Source organism: Artemia franciscana, chromosome 7, assembly GCF_032884065.1.
Source record: "Artemia franciscana chromosome 7, ASM3288406v1, whole genome shotgun sequence".
NCBI lineage: Eukaryota > Metazoa > Arthropoda > Branchiopoda > Anostraca > Artemiidae > Artemia > Artemia franciscana.
The window spans coordinates 50,622,276-50,638,575 of NC_088869.1; the positions used below are offsets into that span (position 1 = coordinate 50,622,276).

General features: G+C 35.4%; 1 protein-coding gene across 5 annotated transcripts in view; it reads right to left on the minus strand.

The window, feature by feature from the left end:
* LOC136029423 (JNK1/MAPK8-associated membrane protein-like) overlaps positions 1–16,088 on the minus strand; it is a 39,903-nt gene extending 23,815 nt beyond the window's left edge. Inside the window, exons 1-2 of one of the 5 annotated variants that reach the window (XM_065707800.1) lie at positions 15,957–16,088; positions 10,840–10,933 (exon numbers count right to left, since the gene is read on the minus strand). In XM_065707800.1, coding sequence (XP_065563872.1) covers positions 10,840–10,873 — 34 coding nt within the window. In that variant the 5' untranslated portion in view covers positions 10,874–10,933; positions 15,957–16,088. Of the gene's footprint in view, positions 1–10,839; positions 10,934–14,334; positions 14,598–14,922; positions 15,077–15,717; positions 15,846–15,956 lie in introns of those variants that run through there. The other 4 variants (XM_065707802.1, XM_065707801.1, XM_065707803.1 and 1 more) reach the window with 4 other exon arrangements.
* Positions 16,089–16,300: the final 212 nt, after the last annotated feature.

Below are 16,300 nucleotides of genomic sequence, written 5' to 3' on the forward strand. Positions count from 1 at the left end.
GAAATGTTTTCCTTTTTTCCAGTTATTTTCTGTATTTGATTTGTCTGAAGGTTTGGTTGGACGCGCGAAGGAATAATTTGAATGAAATGAAGGGTATTAACAGATTTACGAGTGAAGAAAGTTTTTTGTGTGCTTTTTTCTGTTTTGTTCATTTAGCTGTAGTTTGGAGAGAGTATTTGCTTGGTTGTTGCATTTTGGTACTTACAGTGTCCATGGATTCCCTTGTTGCTTTTTCTTTCATATTTCATGTTGAATTATCTGTGAGTTTTAGTGCTTTTATTTTTCAGTGGGAGAGGCATGGGGGGGGGTACTCCTTGGCGTGAGATCAATGCATGATAATGGTTAATCAAGCTCATGGTATCCCTGCATCTAGACTGGAAGAATTTGAAAGAAAATCAGCCCTCTTTAGTATTGTATTCCAAACGCCCCTAGCCCATGACAATAATGGAATTTTAAACTCTGTTTTAGTCCCCCCAAATAATTTTTTTTCTCATGAAATAGCTCATAAAAACCAAAATATGAGGAGAATATCTTTTTGGAACTGTCGTGGTTGGAGGAGTGGGCAAGGTGCAACTGAATTTTTTTTATTTGAATCGGGTACGGATATTCTTGGGGTTTGTGAAACATTTTTAGATGAAAACTAGGCAAATAAAATTAATATTAGCGATTTCTAATTCTTTCACGTAAGCAGAAATAAAAAAAAAAACAAGGTGGTTTAGCAATACTAGTTAAAAATTATATTCCGGCGCGACTGAGAGAAGAATTTGTTTATCTGAATACTGAGATGGTTTTTGAAAGCTGTATTGTTGAATGTTTTTTTACCAAATAATGAAAAAATTTTAATTGCTGTAATTTATCGTCCTCCCTCATCTAGCATGGCAGACTTTATTGACGAATTTGAAAATATGTTAAGCATGATATCAAATTTTCGAATGTCATTTTTTATCCTTGGGGACTTCAATATTGACTTAATGTCAATTAAGTCAATTACCTTAATTTAAGTCTTAATTACCTGATCTGGAATCCCCTGAATCTTTATTTGGTTCATATAAAGATTATCTACCATCATCCGAAAATTCTGGTATGTTCCTGGCCCCTGTTACTTTCGTTGAATTCCAGAAAGTAATTACGATTCTAAAACGTGGTAATTCCCTAAGTCTAGATGGGCTCTCCACAAATATTCTGAAAGAACTTGCTTGTGTAATCCATGTCCCATTGCTTCATATTCTATACGTATCTATATTATCAGGGATCTTTCCAGAAGTATGGAAATCTGCACGAGTTATTCCAATTCATAAGAAAGGTGATAAGACAGATGTAAACAACTATTACCCAATAGCTATTCTTTCCCCAATATCTAAGGTTCTAGAAAAGATCATTCAAAAAAGAATTGTATCGTATTTTAATAAAAGGAATTTATTTACTAAAAAGCAGTTTGGATTCAGGTCGTGTCATTCCACTGAACAAGCTATTCCTGCGCTAATCTTAGAGATTAATGATTCACTAAATGATGATAATCATGTGTCTGTTCTCTTCTATGATATAAAAAAGGCATTTGATATGCTAAACCATGAAATCTTGATGGAAAAATTAATAACACAGATATTAGAGGTAAAGGCCTAGATCTAATAAAATCTTACCTGCATGATCGAAAAATTCAAGTAGAAATAAATGGACATCTGTCAAGCCATATCATTATTGATGATATTGGAGTCCCCCAGGGATCAGTATTGGGACCATTACCATTTTTGATCTATATAAATGACCTCCCAAGGTGTTTACCCCAAGATAATGGCTTAGCAGTAATTTTTGCAGATGATACGACTGTGACAGTAAAAGCTAAAACCCCATCTTTGTTGGTTGAGAAAATGGTGACAGCAATGAAATCTTTGAATAAATGGTTTGCGTGTGATTGCCTAGCTCCGAAATTTCTAAAACTGAATTCCTGATTTTCGGATGGTCACAGCGGGCGATAAATAAAATTACCATAGATGAGTTAATTTGTAGGATAAAAAGAGCACATTCATTTCGTAAACTCGATGAGCTTTTATCTTTCCGTAAGCATTCTGATTATTTGAGATTGAAACTTGCCCATCACTTAGGTTGTCTTCATAGATTGAAGCAGGTGTTTCTTAGATTTTTTATACCATTCTCTAATTGAATCATATCTTAATTATTACCCCATAGTTTATCCCAACACATTTATGGTCCATCTGCAACCTCTTCAGATAATTCAAATTAAGGCAATTAGAATTATGGGTACTTTTGTTCATCGCCCTGCGAGACTTAAAAATCTGTCAGAAACCCAAACTTTGTATATTTTTCTCAATATACTTAATCTCAAACAATTGAAGGACGTGCATACAGCAATGTGGTATTATGATATCCGATCCTCAACAAATTATTTCCATGATTTGGGTATAATTGGGACTCCCACTTCTCCTGCCCACTGCATCCGCTCAAAGAAGTATCGCCTTCCGCCAATCAAATCAGAAAGAGCTAGATTCTCAATCAGATACCAGATTCCTCATATTGTAAATAAACTTAACTTAGTAGAAATGTCCCGAAGTTTCACGAGTCGATTTTCTTTTAAAAACATATTTCAAAAATAGTTCTTTGTCTGGATGTCGGGATTGATTAGTAATAGATTTTAGAATGTATTTTGCTGTGGTATTCTCATGCTGGGGTGGCCTCCTCGGTTATCTCCTACCTTGTATGTTTTTTTGTTTTTTTTTAGTTTTTTTTTCTTTTTGGAATTATTAGCATGACGAGACGTTGTGTTTTTTTTTTCTATGCATTTGTACTGCCTCATCCTTACGAGCTCTGCTCTCTGTTGGGGCATAATATTGTTATTGTACATTTTTAATTTGAATTAATAAATATTGATTGATTGATTGATCAGCGCAGCAGTAGGAAGCTTTCAATGCTTTTCAAACCCAATTTTGGCAGCCGAAGAAATGAAGTTTTGGGGTTACCCAAACGGATGAAAAACAATAATTGCCCCGATAACAATTTTTTTTTCATCGATTAACATAACAAACAAGCTGCCAGAGCTTTATTGTTGCTAAGAGCTTTTGATATCTGATAGCTGTTTAAGTAAACATAAAGTTTCAATTGTACAACAACTATCTGGATGTGGAAAGAAGATTTCTACTAAATTGTATTCATTTTTTCAAATTCGTGTGGATGTTCAAATAGAATACACGTCTAATTTAGAGTCTTCTGTCACACTCTTAGGCAGGTGAAAATGAGTACAAATACATTTTGATGAATACTACTGCTTATTCTGACAACTGGCTGCAGTACCTAGCCACCTGAGGTCGGCACAGGTACACACACACCCCACCTCCTCCGAAGCCCCACTCTGTTTGGAACTTCACTCGTAACTCCTTTCACAAAAATCCCATTTTCACTGATATTTTTCGTAACATATTTCCCTGCAACTGAAGGACACCTTGCTTTCCGTATGGTTCAATCTGGTCAACGAAAATTCATATTTTATTACAAGTCATCATACTTAATTCGGAAAAAAAATGATCCTACTATCTTAAACTTTTAATTAATACAAAATTTGAAGAAGGAATAAGTCACATTTTTTGTACAGCTTATTGTTTAATATACAGTGATTTGAACAATTTCCTAAAACTATCCTTTGACAATTCCTCTGAGAACACCTAGCTCATCTTCCAAACCCTTAGAAGCACTGGTGCTTCACAATCATGCTTGGCATGTGTCATTATCATGACTTATATTGTCCTGATCTCACTTCTAACACGTATCTTCTATTTTTTTTCAGCTGAAAAAAATACAACAAACCTAAATTTTCTATCTTCTACAGTTCACCACATCCACTATCATTGCTAGTAATGCTACCTAGGTAAGTGGCATACTCCAGCCAGTCTATTTTCTCGCCACTTCATATCAATTCTTCCTCCTTACTCATTCTTAATTTTAACACTTTTGTCTTCTAAATTTTAAATTACAAAACCACCTCTAGAATCCTGAATCTCTAAAATCCATTTATTTTCCTAGCAATTATATTTCAGACACTCACATCGCCATCTACACAACCTAAGTCTACAACAGGATAATGGCGACAACCCCTGAGAGTTTCCCCTGAAAGTATATGGGCTTACTGCTGCTAATTTCAGTTACCACCCAGCAATTGCCTAACCTACCCAGTATATAACCGTGACTTGAGGTATTTTGGGAAATACACCACCAAAACTGTGAGGATTAGAAGTTGATACCATTTTATGAAGTGCAACAGAGCATTCACAATTCTGAGTAAAAATTGGGGGAAGCGTCACAATACTTAAAGTTCGGTTTTGTCTATGCCCAAGCCCTCCAAACAGAACATGGGTGCAAGCCTTTTTTTAGCCATGCAAACACTGTCCTGTCATTGGCATATAATTTTGTAAGCTATCAATAAACACTGGCTGGCAAACCAGAGGGGAGACTGAGATGAGATACTGAGGCTCACTCAAAATCAACTCCTGTAAAATGTTGTATTGACTCTCTTCTAGAAATTGGGTCCCATTGCCTGGATGTATAGCAGAAAAAATGTATGAACAATAGAAATTTGTACATCGCTAAGTCAAAATCAGTAACTAGGGACTTTAAATAGCTCCAATGCTTGAACGTGAACTTTGATCGACTGCTTAACAATGAATCATCTGGGCCAATGTTTGTGGAAGATATAACCTCACAGTCCCTAGGGGATGGGGCCGTAGAGACACAAGAGCAGCCAACAATGGCTGATGAAACCATACCCAGAGAAGGAAGAACCCCCCTGGACATGAGAAGCACAAACCCACGGCGCAATAAAAGGTCGCTTAAAGAGCACTCAGATGTGAGAGAAAGAAATCCTCTTCTTAGTATCAGTTCTGAGGACGGGATGCTCCTTGCTGTAAAAGGTTGGTAAGTAATGAGTGACTTTCCCCTGTCTTCTGACATACGATTGCTGCCTGCCATTGCTGGCGGTTTGGGTTCTCCAGAAGAAGGGGGAAAACAATGGTGAAAATCTTGACATTACCGACAAAGGCTCGTCAAGAAAGGAAATACAAAGAAAGAGACAAGCTCTGCATCAAAGTAGCACACCTGAGTGGCACCAATAGTCCTGCAGACTAGGCTTGATAAAGGGAGTTCCCTAAAAATAGAACCACGGAAAAACAAAACAAAAATGCCTAAATTGTCTTACCAAAAAAAAAACGAGCTTCACAGAGGCTTCTAAGGTCACATCAATCAGAATGAGGAGAATTCAAAAGCTTAGATAACAGACGAAAGATTACAATAACAGGACATCCATATCACTATAAATGCTCAGGGTGATAATATTGTAAGATGAATTTACTTCTGTCCTGACATTTTCTTCATAAGACTGGAGCAGGTACTCAATCACGATCCGCTGTTGGGATGAAAAACACCCACTTGTGTGAAGCAAGTGATGAATGGTGATAAATTACGACACCAAGCTTGGCATCACAATTTTTGGGTATCACAAGACGCACCTTCAAAGAAAAAGTGCACTTTGGAGGACCTCTAATGCAGACCATCAGAAAGGCTAGAGAGCCTAATAGTGTCCCACTAAAGGTTCTTTATGCGAGAAAGATTGATATATACAGGTCTTATATCAAGAGAGGCATGAAATATGCTCATATAGCCTTTGACGTGGACCTAGAGGAAGAAAATAAGAAGGGTAGCTTCTGACTCCCAGCAGGAGGACACATCTGTTTCTCAGACCGTTAAAATTGAGGATATAATCCCCCCCCCCCACCGAGGGAGGCGAAGTCGTACCTTTATCCCACAAGTAAGTTTGCTATATACCAATGTATGAGTCTCAAGGCTAAAATGCTGTCAGAAGAATTGCATCATATAGCTTTTGGGGCTGCTGGCAAAAATTCAAACATTTATAGCAAAGGTACAAGACCTTTGAATTTTTGCAAAGATATTCATGCCAAACCTTAATAAACACAATGAGGCAAGCATCACACTAAGAGCATATACTTATCATTCTAAGAGCTTAGACACTTGGAAATAACCAATTACTATTCTAAATATGTTATAGCCATCACAGTTAAAAATAAAAATTGTAGCATATAATACTTAGCTCTGTATATATGCCTTATGATGAAAAAACGTCTCCACTAGAAGTAACAGAACTAGTAGAATAATATAAGAAAGAATAAATCCCCATAAGTTTAGCATGAGATACCAATGCGCATCACGAATTATGGAGAAGTTCAAATATGAATCCAACAGGCGTGATCATCTTGTTTTCAAGGATGAAGAAGCCCTTATCTTGTGTACTTGAGGGTATACACCTACTTTCATAAAAAAAAGAAAAAAAGGAAGCGTATGACTTAATGGTACCTCCTCTGCATGAAAAATTGGTGAGAGAGCCTTGGATAGTCAAATGATGAGATTTAATGGCAAGGTAGCTAAACAGCAAAATGAGGCTAATGAGATAGAAAAAAAAGAAATTGACTCATTTATAATCTAATACTAACCAATAAAAGTCAAAAAAAAAAATTACCCTCTAACTCATGCGAAAGTGATATGGGCCAGAAAAGGGAGGCGGAAAGACTTAGAGAAGCGGAAAGACATGAAAGGTGTTTTCAATCAAGCAGCACCCCTTACACTAAGGGAGAAATGTGAGCAAATAAATAGTTGACGGACTTTAGAATTAAGTCAAAAAGGAAAAACTCAAATAATATTTGGAAGGGTGAAACTCTTCAAAAAAGAAATAGAGAAGGCAAAAATAATCTTATAGAGGAGTTTCAGTAAAGATAATAAGTCAGAAGAAGCTAGTATTGAGCTACTAAAGTTTCTTAAAATGGACAACTTGATCCACTTGGGAAGTGTCTCAGAGATAGATGGCTTACTCAGAAAGAGCTCCGAATAAACCATGAACCTTATAATCAAAATACAAATAAACGATCCCAAAGATACTAGCCCAATGCCTGCTTATAAAATTCGCCCAATGAAAGGGATAGGCAGGTGAATCATATTACAAAGAGGAACTGGGTCTAAAAACCGTGGATGAATTTTGACCTTCTTAAGGCCCTGATAATTATACGATATATCTCATCACACTCCAAAAAGAGAGGGATATCTTCAAATCCCCTAATAGCAGCCTCATTTTAGGCCATATTCCCAAGATATTCCTAAAATTAAGGGACATTTTTACAACTAAGCCTGGGAAAAATAAATACTCAATCTCAAATCTTATGTATATATCACGCGACTACCTTTTGAACTGAAAATTAAATAAAAAAAACAAGTTTTTTCAACTGAAAGTAAGGAGTGACATCAAAACTTAAAACGCACAGAAATTACTTCGTATATGAAGTAATTTTAGCGTAAAACTTTAGCGTAAAGAGCGGGGCGTTGATGAGGAAGCAGCCTCTTTCATATACGAAGTAATTTCTGTGCGTTTTAAGTTTTGATGTCACTCCTTACTTTCAGTTGAAAAAACTTGTTTTTTTTATTTAATTTCTGAACGTTTTTGAATCAATGCATGTTTTGATTTTGGCTCTCCGCAGAGGAATAATCAAAACGAAATTTGCATATTTTTTTTTGGCTCAATGGCTTTCTCATAATTTTGATCGAATGATTTTGAGAAAAAAAGAGCGGGGGACGAAGCCTAGTTGCCCCCCGATTTTTTGGTTAATTAAAAAGGCAACTAGAACTTTTAATTTTTTACGAATCTTTTTATTGGTAAAAGATTTACGTAACTTATAAATTAGCTTACGTAAAGAACTTTTGTATTCTCATGTTTTTATTACATATATGAGGGGATTCGCCCCATCGTCAGTACCTCGCTCTTTACACTAAAGCTTAAATTTTATCCCAATTCATTAAGAATGACCCCCTGAATCACAAAAGCCGTAGAATAAGTAGTTGAAATTACCGAAAATTCTTTAGCGTAAAGAGCGAGGTATTAGAAGGAGGTGAGCCCCTCATATGGGTAATAATTTCTGTTTGTTTTAAGTTTTATTGCTGTTCCTTACTTCCAGCTGAAAAAGCTTTTTCACTTTTATTTTTTAATTGTTTTTTTTTTAATAATGCTAGTAAATCCTGCTCTCCCTTCATGGAAATTTTCTTCTCCCATTACAAATTCTCGAAGGAAAGTTCCCCCAGCATATCCCCCTCTTCTCAACCCCTCCCCCAAACCAAAAAAATCCTCCTGAAAACGCCTGTATACTTCCCAATAACCATTACTATATGTAAGCACAGGTCAAAGTTTGTAACTTGTTGCCCATCCCACGGGGACTGTGGGGGAGTAAGTCGTCCCCAAAGACATAGTTATAAGGTTTTTCGACTACGCTGAATAAAATGGCTATCTCAGAATTTTGATCCGTTGACTTTGGGAAAATAATTAGCGTGGGAGGGGGCCTAGGTGCCCTCCAATTTTTTTGGTCACTTAAAAAGGGCACTAGAACTTTTCATTTCCGTTAGAATGAGCCCTCTTGCAACATTCTAGGACAACTGGGTCGATACGATCACCCCTGGAAAAAAAAAAAAAAAAAAAAAAAAATAAAAAAAAAAAAAAAAAAAAAATAAACACGCATCCGTGATCTGCCTTCTGGCAAAAAATGCAAAATTTCACATTTTTGTAGATAGGAGCTCGAAACTTCTACAGTAGGGTTCTCTGATACGCTGAATCTGATGGTGTGATTTTCGTTAAGATTCTATGACTTTTAGGGGGCGTTTCCCCTTATTTTCTAAAATAACGCAAATTTTCTCAGGCTCGTAACTTTTGATGGGTAAGACTAAACTTGATGAAACTTATATATTTAAAACCAGCATTAAAATGCGATTCTTTTGATGTAGCTATTGGTATCAAAATTCCATTTTTTAGAGTTTTGGTTACTATTGAGCCGGGTCGCTCCTTACTACAGTTCGTTACCACGAACTGTTTGATGATGGAGCAACAAATTTAATTAGTATCTACAGAAACAGTCGTACGCCAAGTGGTACATTGTATAGAACAAGCTCTTGGAACTAAGAGTATACTCTAGCCATATTTCAGATCATTGAAGGGATTTTTCACGATGATTCTTATGGATCCACAAAGACATCCATGGAAGTAAAAAAAAATGAAAGATCTATACAAAAATGTATTTCCCACATGGTTAGGAATTGGCAAGCAGTAGTGGAGTTAAACAGCATAAAAAAAGGTCAAAGGCAATATAAATGGGTTTCCCTGGAGGAGTAGCTTTTCTATATATTTAGAACCTTGTCACGGGTACACGGTGAATCTATTTGAACACTATTCTGGTTACACTCAGGTTTACGCTGATGATCTAGAATCTCTCCTTAGAGGAAATTTTTGAAGGTCCTTTTTGGATATGGTAGAGGGATATGCTGGTCCAACAAAGGAACAACAACAAGCAAAAATTTAGGGGTTAGGCGAAATTTGTTTTCAATATCTAAGAGGAGGCAAACAGGGGCGTAATTTCACAAAAATCCTGGGGGAGGGGGCAAAGTTGGAGCCAGTTTTCCCAAATCAAGTGAAAATGACAGTAGAAACTAAAAAAATAAGCCGTTTGGTACCATAAAGTAATAATACTTTAAAAGTACTATAAAGATACTTTACAGTAGCCTATAATAAAAAATTCAAGTTATGAGTTCAAGATAAAAAAAACTCACAGGGAAGTTTCTCTTACTCTAAAAATGTTTGGTCATTCAATGTCACTGAACAAAAGTACCAAAGAACAGCGGGAAATGCTGAGGCTTAGCATCAGACAAGGTTATGAATCCTTCTTCAATACTCAGGCAATTTGTTTCCTTCAATGAATTTCCCTGGGCTGAAGTTCTGTTTCTTAGTGTGTTTTATTTTTCTATTTAATTTTGAATATTTTACAAAGGATAGCTAACAGCATGCAGCTAGTTGATTGTTGAGAGCTTACCTAGAGTGCAGAAGTGTGAAACTTCTTTTGGTTTTCAGTATTATTTTCTTCTTTTTCTTTACTAACTTTTGACCAACACTTGGTTTACTATAGAAAATAATGTCAATTACAAAAAAGACAGCAAACGTTTTGTATGCAGCCTAGAGCTGTATCTGATCCCATTAGGCAGAGGCTGGGACACAACTATTAAGGTAATGATCATTATATTTGTAAACAATGTTGAAGAGGGGAAGCTGAATGGCACTACTTTTTTGAAAGATTATTTCTAAATTGGTATATTTATTCAAAAGCCAAGGGTTATTTGAGTCTTCCAATATTTTTATATGTTGTATAATTTTCCAGAAAACAGGGACTTGTAATTTGCAGATATATTTATTTTTGTATTCGGTAATTAAACGGTTTTGTTGTGGATGATACATATAAGCAACGCAGTTTCAACCCTTAAATTACTCTTAGGGTAATTTAGGTTTTTTTTATGTTTAAAAAAAAGTATTTTTTCTTGCAATTCTTTCCAGGTAAATATCTTTTCACTAGATACATTTGAAACTCTGGGCACTAAAATTAACAGTTTGAGAACTTGTCCCTTAGGCAAGTAAATCTGACCTCCCATCCCCCCCCCAAAAAAAATGAAATCTTGCATACCAAGGAAACTTAACCAAAAAACAATATTTCGTTCAATGTTTGACTTTTGGATCCTTTGTTTTCAATGAAAAGAAACCACCAGTGAACACCAACTGCATTCCAATTTGAGATATTTTTATCCAGAATTTAGCTGTGGGTTATAGGGTTTGGCTGACAAATGAAACCTGTCAACATTATATCATTGAAATTTATGTTTCTTTTCAATTTTTTCTCTTGTCAGGAGTAGAGTATTAAATGAACAGCTCCTTTATGTATAAAAGCTGCAATTTCTAAATAGACATACCTTTTTCATAAAAATAATACTCAATATTGCTCATTCTATGTTTTTGATATGCAATGATTCTTCAAAAACGGGCATCCTTATTCATGTAACAAATCTAAAAAGAAAAACACAAATTTAATTCAGGGACTTCAAACAGGGATTTAAAGAAATAAGGCTACTATCTGAGTTGTTTTAGTTATACATGCAGACAATTATATACAATAACAATTACACTAAGAAAAGGATAAAGATCATCCTGAACCACTGATGGGGAAGAGGGCCGTGAGTTGACATTTCAGTATATGTTTTTTTTTTACAGGTAGCAATTCAACTGCCCAACCTTGCAGCAGGAGGAACAAGATCATGACTTCCTATTGCAAAGTCGAGCATTGATCAACTCTTGACATCTTACCTGTCTCACAAAAATTTGGGTTATCTATACATCTCCCTGAAAATTAATGTATGTAAGTACATAGATCAATAACATTACTTGAGGCAAACTTTTTTTCAAAGGTGGAAGATAAAGAAGAAAGTTATAAAATCTTATTTTCTAAAATTGGTAATTACATTTTATTACAGCAATACGATTTCATGGAATGTTTATAGGAAAGAATTAATTCTAGCCAATAGTAACAAAAATATTAAAATAAAATGCAAATTCTGATAATAACTGAATGTTCAATAATCTTTAAAAAATGTTCAACTATATGAATGTTAACACAAAGCACAAACCATTGTTTTTTGTTAATGTAATTTGTTTTAGAGATTCCCAAGAATCAATTAAAGAACTTAAGCTGAACTGGCCAGCCATAACAAAAAAAAAACAAAGAGAGAAAACTCAATGAAGAAAACAGACAAAACTAGACTTTGGCCAATAGTGGCTGAAACTACAATTGTTGCAATAATTGTAGTTTAATATTGGTGGTGGTTTATAGGTTTTTAGTTTGTGTTTTTAGTATATTTCAGTTCTTTAATCATAGTTTCTTTTATGCTGAAGACACCTTGTTTTTATACAGGCAGAAGCAGAGATACTGTGGAAGCATTGTGTTAGGCTAAGAACCTTTGTCAAAAAGGGTCTCAAAGACAACCAAATGGTCTAAATATATACTTCATTTTATTCTAATTGAAAGTAAATCCAAACATTTTACTCCTGTAAAATGTTGTGTTGACTCTCTTCTAAGGATTGAGTGCCATTGACTAGATGTATAGCAGGAAAAATGGATGAACAATAGAAACTTGTACATTGGTAAATGATGTCAAAATCAGTAACTTTCAGTAAATTGAATGCTTCAACTTGAACTCTGATGGACTGCTTAATAGTGAATCCTCTGAGCCAATGCTTGTGGAAGATATAACCTCAAAGCACTGGCCCCCTAGGGGATGGGGCAGTAGAGACACATGAGCAGCCACCAATGGCTGCCAAAATCATGCCTGGAGAAGGAAGAACCCCCCCCCCCCCCCTGGACATATGATACACAGACCCATGGCACAAGAAAAGGCCCCTTGAAGAGTGATCAAAAGTGGGAGAAAGAAATCCTCTTCCTAATACCAGTTCTGAGGACTGATTTGTGATATTTACAAAATCAGATGTCCTTCTTTTTCTATTCTAATTATTCATCACTATTCACCAATATTTACCTTTTTACCTTATTTTTATCATGCAATTTACAAGCATCAATGGCTGAAAACTTTGTATAATAGAGTTTTTAGGCTTACTAATTATATAAAACACAATTTGTTTTTTGTTTGTGCAATAATTAGGCTATTTTTGCACATTAGCCCACACTCTGTATACAATGCAGCAAGCTCAAACTTGTAAGGATAAACATAGCCTATAAAGTTTACCAACTGCATCTTTTTAGTGGTTGGCTTAAACATTAATCAATATGGATATGTGTATAGTGTCTTTAGATGCCTAAATAATAAAAGGAGCTTTTAGGACAATGAAGGTTCAGCTATTTAACTTCTATTATAATTTTGAAACTATCAGAAGTCATTTGTCATTGTAATTTTCTTTGTAGCAAAAACAAAGAATACTTAATTTTGTAGCAAATAGCTTATGAGATTCTATCAACAACTTTAAGATATTCTATAATACTTACTTACATCATTAATAAAAGAATTTCACTTTACACTACCCCCCCCCCTACCTCATAGTTGTTTATATCAGGGACAAACCCAGTGGGGGAATGGATATTCCCCCCCTGAAAAAAATGGAAATTTGTCCTGTAGGGTCAACATTCTTATAATCTTGAGTAATACAAAAGGATAATATATGCTGTAAATCTTTTTGTGATGAGGATAGAAACTGGATGACTTACTTATTTTATAAAGTAAAATGAAAAAAATACTGTATTAAAAGCTAAACAAATTCATTATGGGGTTTAATCCCATTGATGTGGAGTAATTTATGCTCAATAAGTAGGTAACATGTGATAATCTCTCCATATGGGAATTTTGTTTTGTGAAAATGCAGTTGGGAATTATGCTAGGCTGCTGGCAAGTAAGCCATGTGCTGTTATAACCTTGGGCTCCTGAGATTGCTGAACCTCATTTAAATCACTCATGCTCTTTTTCAGTGTTTATACAGAAGTCTATTCACCTGTTTGTTAATTAGTAATCCACCATTTCAAAATGGAAATCAACAATTATAGACTTTTTTTAAAAAGAAACAGTTGTTTGATAGCAGACTTTGGTTGGTTGATAGCAGACTTTGATTGGTTGATAAAAACCTTAGTTGCAATGGGAAGCAATTAAAATACTTAAGGGGGTAAGGTTTTGATGGAACTTGATTTATGAACAGCCAGTTTCAAGGTTGAGCTGCTATGCTCCATGAAATTTTTCCCCTTGTAGTCTATGTTCCCTGAGCAAGTCACTCCTTAAACTTGACCTTGTGTCATCTGTACAACATACCTGTTATAAGAAATTGTCTAACAACTTTCAAAGAAGTAATTAATTTCTTTAGAACTTCACTTTAAGTGCTCTGCAAATTTCAAACAAATTGCCAAAGAAATTAATTTTATCACAGGAACAAAAAGAATAAGATTGAACAAATTTAGTGATACTATATGGGTGGAGCAATTAAAAGCAATCATTCTATTTAAAAGGAAATATTCATTATCTGTACTGTTGTGAGGAAAAATTCAAGGACATCCTAATTCAGACTCTGAATCTTCAAGCAAAGCTTATTTTTGCTATCTGCTATTGAGAGATACAGTTTTGTGCCAGCTATGGTTACTGTCAGTAAAGTTTTTAGTCTGTCACACAGTTTGTCAACAACATCTTTCCAATCAGAAACTGCAGATCTCATATACTTTCTTAAACATGCTGATGATCTTAAGAGCAAAGTTAGAGTCATGAGAGGGAGGAATGAAGCTAATGTTTTACCCACTTTATACTGAAGAGACTGAATGGTGTCAAAATTTAGAAATCAACATTAGAGTGCCCAGATGAGCTCCAAAACAAATGTATAGGATTAATTACACAGCAGCATAAGAGGATCCTGAAATCTCTTACCAACTTGCATTTATCCTGTTTATGGACAACTTTCTGCAGCAACTGAATTAGCAATTCCTTAGTCACAGGAAATTGCAAGAGTCATTGCAATGCCTACTTTCTCAGAAACTGTATTTCCCTTGACAAAGAATATATCACATAATAAATGACTAATTTTCGTGTAATGATGCAGACAGCTATAGAGGAAGGTTACAAGCTCAATTAACTGTGTGGAGGACTATGTGGATACATTAACTATGTGGATACATTTGGGATACATGGCACTAAAATGTTTCATAATGTGCTTAAAAGAAAGTGGTAAGAACATTTTCCCAACTCCACACTGATTTTTGAAGATCAGTGGCAACAATTCCTGTCACAACAGCTACATACAATTGTTTTTTTTTTTCTACTCTGAGAAGAGTGAAATCTTACACCACAAGGACCTTAGGTCAGGAACAGCTTAATTAATTGGCCTTATTATCCAGAGACAGGAAACACCTTCCAGGGTCCTAATTTCAAGCATTTGCCCTTTGCTGGAAGTTTTATCCATTAAGTGGCACAACTGGCCCAACAAAAAAAAGGAAAAAATAATGGGATTAACAACACCTCTTTACAACTAAGGTCCCTGCATCAGCCCTTGAGTGAGTTATTTCAGCCAAGTTTAATCTCTAGCTCCTGCATTACCAACCTAAAAAATGGCTCAGACAGCATTTGTAAAGTTTGTAAAGTTGTTTGCAAAGTTCTTAAACTTGCTTTGTTAACCTTCCATAAACCTTTACATGAGCAAGCATTAAAGTTAAACTTTAGTTAGTCTTTTTTGTGAAGTTCATAAAGTTGATCAATTGGGAAAGAGTTCCAAAGCAAAACTTTTAAACAGATTTGGAAATGTGGAATAAGGAGACTGAAGATATGCTGATTTCTCTAGTCTGAGAAAAGCCTGTCATATACTAGTCTTCTCAAGGAAAACACAAAGACAGGATCTGCATTGAAAACATATTCAAAGAGATCAGCAGTGTTATGTGTCATCAGTTTGGTGATCAGTTTACAGGTGAGTTAAACACTACTTTTGTTGTTTGGTTGGACTTTAGACCATATATCAGATACTACAGTATGTAGAGCAACAGCTCTTCTTCCATCTTGACCTGGAAATGAAAAAAAGATAAGTAGGGTTGGCTTAATGCATAAATCCTAAGATTTTCCAGGAATATGATCAACTAGCTTCTATGGTTTCATTAGAAAAAGCAAAGGACAATAATCCAGATAGCTATTTGAATGAATCCTCCTAATTTCTGTGATTTGACATTGATGGGACTAAGATGATAAGCCTGTTTTGTCAACAGCAAATTGAAGGTTATAGGCTAGTGATGGCTTGACAACACCTTGACATGGCTAGGAGCTTACTAGGAGGAATGGCAGGAAGTCTCTCTCGAGTATGGCAAACTGTAGTAGACATCAGTGGTTTGGAATTTAGTTTCAATATTTTGCACTAAATATCTAGGGTACTATGGGACTGAATTCTTGCCAGGACTTCTGGCACCACTGTCAACTTCACAAGAAAATAGGAAAAACCAGGAAATCTTGATATGCTTGATTCTGAAAACAGGATACGTAACAAGCCCTTATGCCTCATTAAACTATACTTATGCCCGAAACTCCTTATTTCTTCAAGTCGGAAAGATGAAATGCTTCAGAAATTTGAATAGTTTGCTGCTCAAACGCACGTAAAGTACAAGGCTCAAATGAGCGGTGAAAACTTTACAGAAAAACACTTTCAAACCCACTTTGCAAACGACTTTACGAACGCCGTCTGAGCCCTCCCTGAGCCGTCTTTAAGGTCAAACCCACCGTGCCAATACAGAAAGACTTGCCACCAGACCAGAAAATTTTGTAACGTCCAAACTTTTACAAACGTACCTTTTCCGTAACTTTTGCCCAGAAAATCTGTTTTCAAGGCAGGTTTCCTTAAATTCGCTATTAAGAGTGG